Genomic DNA, 8,051 nt, shown 5'->3' with positions numbered 1-8,051 from the left:
TCGCGGCGGTCCCCCCCCCAGCCGGGCTCGCAGTGGCAGACGGGGCCCTGGGCGCCGGCGGGCTGGCAGATGCCGTGCAGGCAGTAGAGCTTGCGGCAGGGCTCGCAGCCCGGCACCACCCCCGGCGTCATCCGCGTCTTGGTGAAGTCCTGCAGCTCGTTGTTGATGTAGAGGTTACGGATGCAGCCATGGAAGCTGGTGCCATTGAGGAGCTGCCAGAGGCGGAAGGCGGCCGAATTGACGTCCACAGGCATCCCTGAGGAGAGCAGGACCATCAGTGTGCCCAGACCCCTCCCATCCTCCCCCTGGCCCCCATCCTACCTCCTACGTAGAGGGGGGCCTCGCTGTTCAGCGTGTACTGCTTGCCCGAGTTGTCCATGGTCATGGGGCTGCCGCCATCAATGGAGAGGTTCACCATCTGGTCGAAGGTCACCAGCTCCACGGTGTGGAACTGCCCATCGTTGATGGTCTCGGCGCTGGAAGGAAGGACTGGGTCACCAGGGAGCCCCTGAAGCCCATACAATGGGGGTGATGATCCCCAGCGAGTGGGAAGGGGGGGCAGGTACCTATAGATGGCTGAGCTGGGGTGAGTGCCAGGATCGTAACTGACCCTGACGTGACCCTGGTACAGCTCCACAGCCATGTGGTCACTGTCACCGTTGTACAGCAGGATGCCATTGCCTTCAGCTGTGGAGACCTGGCAAGGGGGGAAAAGTGGGACCCTCATTCCCATGGCAGAACCGCAATGCCACCCCCCTAAGTGCCCCATGCCTATCAACCCTCACCTGCAGGGTGATGTTGGCCCGGGGCCAGTCCTGCAGATCAGTGAACTGCAGATACGTGTCACGGTCCACAAAGTTGACGCTCAGTAGCTTCTCGCACTTGGGGCCACCAAAGCCAGGCAGGCACTGACAGAGGGCACGTGCACCCCGCTCCACACACGGGGCCCCATTCTGGCACTCAGCTCGCTCGCAGAGGCCAGGCTGGCCGGAAGCACGGGGTGGCATCTCCCAGTGCTGGCCACTGTGGGGCCAAGGGTGCTGCTGGCCACAGGGGTGGGAAAGAGCCCTAACTCCTCCCCGCCACCCCATGGAGCTCTGACAGTATCCCTCTCTTTTGGGGTCCCTGAGGAGGCTCTTCAGCCAGTGGTGTCAGAGGGATGCCTGGATGTTGAGCCCTGTCCTGGGACACTGGCTCCCTTCAGCCCCCACTCCTGGGGACCCACACCTCCAGCCCCACTCCTTCCTCTTGTACTGGGATGGATGGATGGATGGATGGATGGATGGATGGATGGATGGATGGATGGATAAAGTAGCCAGGATGAGTCCATCCTGCACAGTGCCACATAACCATCCCCCCTGTCCCCAGTGTCTCTCTGTCTCCCCCCACCCTGCCCAGCAGTACCTGTAGCCCTCAGTGCAGAGGCAGGAGTAGCCGTTCACCTCATCCAGGCAGCGGGCGTTGTTCTGGCACCGGTGGTCCTGGCAGTCGTCGAAGTCCTCGCTGCAGTTGCTCCCCACATAGCCAGGAGCACACTCACACCTGGAGCAGGCAGGGGCCTCATGGCTGCCCTTCCTTCCCCCTGCGCCAGTGGGCACCAGCTCCTCCTGACATCCCCTCATGCCCCCCTCACCAGCCCACAAGCTGCAGCTCCCTAAAAGCAAATCTCCCCCAACAGGCAGCCAGGAGAAAGCAGTCTGGGGGAGGGGGGCTCACCTGGGTCCCTGGCTGGTGGAGACACAGGTGGAGCCATGCAGGCACGGGCTGAGCTCAGCTGAGCAGAAATCTGGTGGCTGCTCACAGAAATGTCCTGTGGGGCAGAAGAGGCTGTGCCAGGCAGTGCCCAACAGCTCTGGGACAAGCAGGGCAGCCCTGGACCCCATGGGGCAGAGGCAGCCCATGGAGGGGCTCAGCTCAGGGCAGGGAGCTGCTGAGCCTGCGGCTCACACCCCTATGGACGCAGGGTTCTGCTCTCACCCCAGCCAGGTAACAAGGGCATCCTGTGGCACAGGGCCTGAAGTGGCTAGGTCCAGAGAAGCCCAGAAGCTACAGTGATGGGCACTGGGGCAGCAGGCAGAGGAGCTACTAGCCCTCAGCAGTGGGAGGGGAGAAGGACTGGCCAAATCCCCCAGCCAGGCTTGTGAGGTTTGGGGCTGGCCAGCCCTCATGCCAGGTACCTGTGTAGCGGGCAGGGCACAGGCAGGGGTAGTTGGGGGCCCCAGGCACACAGGAGCCCCCATTCTTGCAGCTGTGCTCCTTGCAGGGGTCATTGGCAGCATGGCAGCTCGGGCCCTCCAAGCCCATTGGGCACTGGCACCTGCCGTGGGGTATGGGGCAGTGTCAGGGGATGGGAAATGGAGCATTTCAGGGTGGCTACCCTGAAAAGCCAGCACAGGATCCTGGCTGCAGAGCACACCAAGAGGCTGTGGGAGCTGGGCTCCTGCCCCCTGCCAAAGAGCAGGTGCAGGGGAGGGCAGCAGCCGCCCCAGATGAGCAGGCAGGATGCTGAGTTGCCACAACAACGGGCTGAGAGGCCACTCAGCGCTGGGGGGGCAGGAGGCTGTGCAGCCCACCTCCTCACCTCCGGCCTGATGTCTATTTTCAGCTGCTAATTGTGCCCCGGTTCCTGGAATAGCCTGAAGTGTTTGGGGTAGCAAAGGTTGCCCGGGGGTACAGCAGCCCCACAGGGAGTGGCACTGACCCCAGAGCCACATCCTGCCCCATCTCACAGTCAGCCCTACTGCAGCAGCTGGATCCCAGCCCCAGATCCCCCTATCCTCTGCTTTCCCATACCTCCCGTGGTGACCAAGCCTTTTTCCCTCCTGCCCCTGTGCCCTCAGTCCAGTAGCCTGCAGGGCTGGGAAGCAGGGGAAAGCAGAGCCAGTGCTCAGCCCTGCTGGTGCTGGCAGGAGGTCTAGGCAGGGCTGCAGAGAACAGGCAGCATAGGCTGGAGCTGCTGGATAAATGCAATATCCCAGCTCCATGCCCCAGCGAGCATGCAGCAAAGGAAGGAAGCGACAGCCTTTATCTCTGTGAGATGCTGGGGCTCCACACCACTGCACAAACACCCATCTTTTTGTGGGTTCCCATCCAGCACTCACCTGAACCCAGTTCCTTCTCCCTCCTGGGGCTGGCAGGTCCCCCCATTGGCACAGGGGTTGGAGGAGCAGCCGCTGAGTGCCACCTCACAGTCCCTGCCCTAGGGAAGGAGGGAGAGGTGGGAGTGAGGAGGGTGCCACAGCACCATGTCCTGCTCCTCCTGCCCTATCCCACTCAGCGGGACACTGCAGTGTGCAGGGAGCAGGGACAGTCCCGAGGCAGCAAGCCCAGGGAGCATAGCAAACCCCTTATGATGCCTCCTTCCCTGCTGCAGGGATGGGTCCCCGTGGGCTGGGGACCCTCGGGACCAGGGTACCTTGTAGCCACTGGGGCAGGCACAGCGGTAGAAGCCAAGGGGGTCATTGTGGCAGGTGCCCTGGTTCTGGCAGGGGCTGGAGAGGCAGGGGTTGCACTTGGCCTGGACACTCAGGGCAGGTGGGCCTGTGGGACAGGAGGTGTGGAGGTGCCCATCAGGGATTGATGGAGAGAAGTCCATGTTTGGGCACCAACATGGGGCACAGCATGCCAGCCACTGCTGGGAGCAGAGCCTGCCCCACTAAGGGGCTGTGCACCAGGCAGTGGGACAGCCACATGCTTGCTCAGTCACCACAGACACGCCAACAACCAGTTCAGGCTACAGAAGCATGCTAGTCCCTCTCCTCCACAAAGCAGATCAAGGGATGAAATGCTGGAGTCCCCCAGACTCATGGAGTGATACCGGGTGCGGGGCAGGGGGCAGCCTGGCTCCCTGTCACAGTGGCTGCCCTGCCTGAGGAAGGCATGGATAGACAGACAGCACAAGCACCTCTCACCTTGGCACTCAAACTTCTTGGCAGGGGTGGTAAGCAGCAGCTTGCCCTCCATGTCAGGGGGCCCAGCACAGCGGGCAATGCCTGGCTCCTTGTACCCTGTCTTGACCCAGCTGGAGAGCCAGCGCAGGTTGCAGCTGCAGTAGAGGGGATTGGCCCCGATGGCTCTGCAGGGGGAAGAAGGACAAACTGCACCCACTGCCCCACAAAGGGAACCAGGCTCAAAGACCTTGGGACTGGACACAGCTCTGTCACTTGGCTGGGCTGCTATGTGATGGGGGGATGACCCAGTGCTCCTCCATTTCTGGACCCACCAGAGGTGCTGCCCACAGTGGGAGGACTGGGGCACACATCCCCACACCACTGCCCAGTTAGCCCACCCTTGCTGCCAGCCCCCACTGCCTGCACAGTACCCTGTGGCTCTGTGCCTGGGCTCTCCATTGCCCACATGGAAATCCTCGGGAGTCCCTCCCCAGCACTCAGGCAAAGCTGCCTGGGTCCAGTGCCAACTGGGCAAAGCACCCTGAGACTGCAGATACAGCAGGAACACTGCAGGAGCTGCGGGGCCAGCCTGGGCTCTGCCATACAAGGCTGCAGGGCAGGGACACGGGAGCAGGCTGCTGGGGACAAGCAGCAGGTCACAGTTAGAGCTGCTGGTCACAGCATCAGGAATTGCTCCCCTGAGAGGAAGACGAGAAGAAGGAGGAGGAGGGAGGGAGGGCTGCTCTGATGCGGGAGGATAGGGGTTGGATGCCTCTTTGCATCTTCCTTCACTGCAAAGGTGAGCACTGATGGAGGGTCGGCAGGACCGGCAGCTGTGAGGAGGGGAGCAGGCAGCCCGAGGGCGGGTGGCAGGGACTGGAAACCCTCCGGGGCGGGCAGCCTGGTCCTGCGGCACCGGCAGCGCCCTCTGGCGGCGGCTCAGCGCGGCGGGAACCAGCAGTGCCGCTTCGGGAAGGGAAATCAAGAGTCAGGGAAGACAGACCAAGCAGTCTAACTGCTGCTCCCAACAAAATCGGGGGGGTGAAGATCATGAACCAAGATGCTTTTTGCAGGCTGGAGGAACGGCCTGAGGCCTTCAGGATGGCAGCAGCAGTACTGGCCACTGGCAGAAGAGTGAGAACAGTTTAGCAGGGATAGGGAAGGGACCAGAAAGTCACTGCAAGCGAAGCTGAATCCCTGCCCCAGGTAGTGGGTACAGGGCTGTGCTCCTGGGGTACAGGTTCCCTCAAACTGGGGCTGAAACATTGTCACCAGCAGGCAGATTCTCGATGACAGATTTGGGGGGCTGCTGCAGGGAAGTGGGCTGGCAGGAGCCTAACCCCACAATGGCACGGGTCAGAGCAGCCCTCACTGACACAGCTGTGCCAGCATCTTGCATGACTTGATCCATATGTTAGGGGACTCTAGGGACCTGGTGGTGTGGAGAGATATTATGCTAGCTCCAGCAAGCACCACAGGCCATCCCAGCAGCACTAGGACACTCAGCTGCACACCTGCACCTGGAGGCTGAGCAAGGGGAGGGCAGGCACAGCATGGCACTGCCCCACAAACACTGTCCCAGGTACTGGCCCAGAGAAAAGGAGAGGAGGCAGCTCAGCACCCAGAGAAACTGGGCTCAGCCCTGTGGTTTTTAAAGGTCTCCTGAGTTTGTGTCCATCCCTGTGCCTTGCAGAGTGGGATATACTCACAGGTGGGACAGAGAGGTGACATCTGCAAAGATGCCCTCAGGGAGGCTAGAGATGTCATTGCCATGGAGGGACCTGCAAAGAACAGAGGGTCTTGTTATCCCCATGAGTCCAGGTTGGGCAGCAAGGACCACAGCCAACTGAGTCCAGGCATGGGTGGCAGAGCCGTACCCCACTGCACTGTCACTGTTGCAAATGTCCCATCTGCTGCAACAGACAGATGCATCTCCCCTTGCTCCCTCTGCAGCCTGTACCCTGCCTGCCTGCCGGCACCCAGCTCCAAGCAGGCACAGGGGACAGGAGGACACAGGCAGCAGCAGAGAAGGGGCCAAATGGGGCTGGGAGCAGGGCTACGGGCAGGTACTTACAGCAGACGGAGGGAGCGGAGGCCCTCGAAGGCCAGTGGAGGGATGCACTGCAGGGAGTTGTAGCTGAGAATCCTGCAGAAGGGAAGGAGAAGGCAACACAGCGCCAGGGGCATGGCTGTGGGCATTGCTGCACACTCCCCCCACCCACCCCAGAGGTCAGCTCCAGCTCCAACCACAGCTTCACCCATGGGAGACATTGGTGTCCCCAGCACCCCCTATCTTTGGAGTCCCATAGGAGCAATTCCACAGGGACCTCACTTACAGAGTAGTGAGCTGGCTCATGTTGGTGAAGGAGGAGTTGCTCAGGGAGCTGATCTTGTTGTTGCTCAAGTCCCTGGAAAACAGAAACCCCAGGGGTTGGAGCCAGCTGGGCCCTGTCCTCCCTCGCTGCTCCCCAACCTGCTAAGCTGCAGTGGGGTGTGAACAGCAGCATGGGGAGCAGCAGGGCTGTCACACAGGGTGATGGCAGTAACACCACTGTCCCCCCTCTGTCCCATGCCCAGCTGCAGAAGAGGCCGTGAGCACCCAGGGACTGAGCATTGCTGCCAGCCAGCTGTGCAGAGGGTGGATACAGAGGGATGTCGGGGGTCCCTGCATGCTGTCAGGTCCCTCCTTAGGATCACAGACCACAGGTACAGCCCCTGTCCTTGCTCACAGGTCCCACCTGTGGGACTGGCTGCCTGAGCTCCTGCTCCCAGCTACTTACACAAGCTGCAGGTACTTGAAGGTAGAGAGCTGCCCTGGGACCTGAGTGAACTGGTTTCCATCCAGGTAGCTGCAAGGGAGAATGAAAGAACCTTGGAGTGGCTGAGAATCAGGATGTCCCTCTCTCTGCCCTTCCTTTTCTCCTATGCACACCCACAGACTTTGGGCTGCGAGGAGTTATTTCCAGCATCAAGTCCCTCGTGGTGCCCAGAGCCCACCGGGCTCTTGCCCCTGGCCTGGCATGCAAGCACATGAGCACACCCAAGGGCTCTGCACGTGGGTTCCTGGGAGCAGCCTCTCAGCAGCCTGTGTGTGACAGCACAGCCAGCCATGTGCTGCATTTACACATCCAACATGAGCGTGGGTGTCTGTAACCATTCCCAAGGAATGTGTGAGAGAGAGTGGAGGATATGGAGAGAGGAGGGGTATGCGAGACAGTAAAGGGGTATGAGGGGGTGGTCTACATACATGCATGTGCACAACCAGTGCCTATATCGCCTGCACACAGGACTTGCTGCATCCCAGATGGGTGCAGAGCCTGGGTGCAATGAGCATCATGCTGTCCCTGCACAGCCAGACTCAGCTCATCTGCTTGGGTGTCTCCCTGGCAAACTGCATCCCTGCGTGCTCAGAGCAGGTGCTCCAAGAGCATCCCCACAGCCATGGGAAGAGGTGACAGCAGAGAGGGGCCTGGAAGCTGGAAGAGGCCCCATCCATATGGCTGAAGGCAGACTTGTGGGAACTGCAGCTGCAGGGGGTGGCTGTCCTGCACTGCCCCCTCCAAAGGGCGGAAGAACAGAACCCAGCTACTGTGACAAGACCCCATACAGATCATCCTTGGTAGCCCTGGGGCTGCAGGGAGGGTCTCACTGATCCCCTTGCTGGGGTCACAGCTGGGCAGGGGCCCTTGGCCAGGTGGGGGTCCTGCTCTCACTACTCAGCTGGGATTGAGTTGTGGGAGGGTGCATCTCTGCCCCAATGGCTCTCCACAGTGGAGAACCCATGTCCAGAGCTGCAAGCTTGCTGGAAACCAGGGGGAGACCCTGGACACCTGCCCACCACTCACAGCTCTGTGACATTCTTGGGGATCCCCTTGGGCAGGGCCTTGAGGTGCTTGTTGCTGCAGCGGACAACAGTGTCGAGGCAGGTGCACTCCTGTGGGCACTGGGGCCGGGGGACACAGCTGATCTCCTCCTGACCTGCACGGGGGACAGAGAGACAAAAAGTCACTGTGGCCCAGCCCTTGGGCACAGCATGAGGCTGGACTTGGTGCCTTGTGCCCTCCAGGAATGGCTCCCCTCCCACACTAACCACCCCCACTCGCCCCCAAAGCAGGGTGCTGCTGTCAGCCCCAGCCCAGCTGACAACCAGCAGCAAACGAA

At 61.2% G+C, this 8,051-nt stretch overlaps 1 protein-coding gene across 1 annotated transcript in view; it reads right to left on the bottom strand.

Annotated features, from left to right (window-relative positions):
* SLIT1 (slit homolog 1 (Drosophila)) overlaps positions 1 to 8,051 on the bottom strand; it is a 53,509-nt gene that overhangs the window by 3,327 nt on the left and 42,131 nt on the right. The window contains 15 exon segments of the mRNA XM_010000149.1: positions 18 to 256; positions 322 to 476; positions 567 to 697; positions 786 to 1,023; positions 1,405 to 1,542; positions 1,717 to 1,810; positions 2,178 to 2,317; positions 3,102 to 3,199; positions 3,416 to 3,540; positions 3,912 to 4,075; positions 5,600 to 5,671; positions 5,965 to 6,036; positions 6,227 to 6,298; positions 6,671 to 6,739; positions 7,736 to 7,868. Of these exon segments, the coding sequence (XP_009998451.1) occupies positions 18 to 256; positions 322 to 476; positions 567 to 697; positions 786 to 1,023; positions 1,405 to 1,542; positions 1,717 to 1,810; positions 2,178 to 2,317; positions 3,102 to 3,199; positions 3,416 to 3,540; positions 3,912 to 4,075; positions 5,600 to 5,671; positions 5,965 to 6,036; positions 6,227 to 6,298; positions 6,671 to 6,739; positions 7,736 to 7,868 (1,940 nt within the window).

The sequence above is a fragment of the Chaetura pelagica genome, unplaced genomic scaffold (genome assembly GCF_000747805.2).
Source record: "Chaetura pelagica isolate M959 unplaced genomic scaffold, ChaPel_1.0 scaffold436, whole genome shotgun sequence".
Lineage (NCBI taxonomy): Eukaryota > Metazoa > Chordata > Aves > Apodiformes > Apodidae > Chaetura > Chaetura pelagica.
Note: the sequence above shows the minus strand (reverse complement) of the source record. Positions and strands in the feature narration are given on the sequence as shown.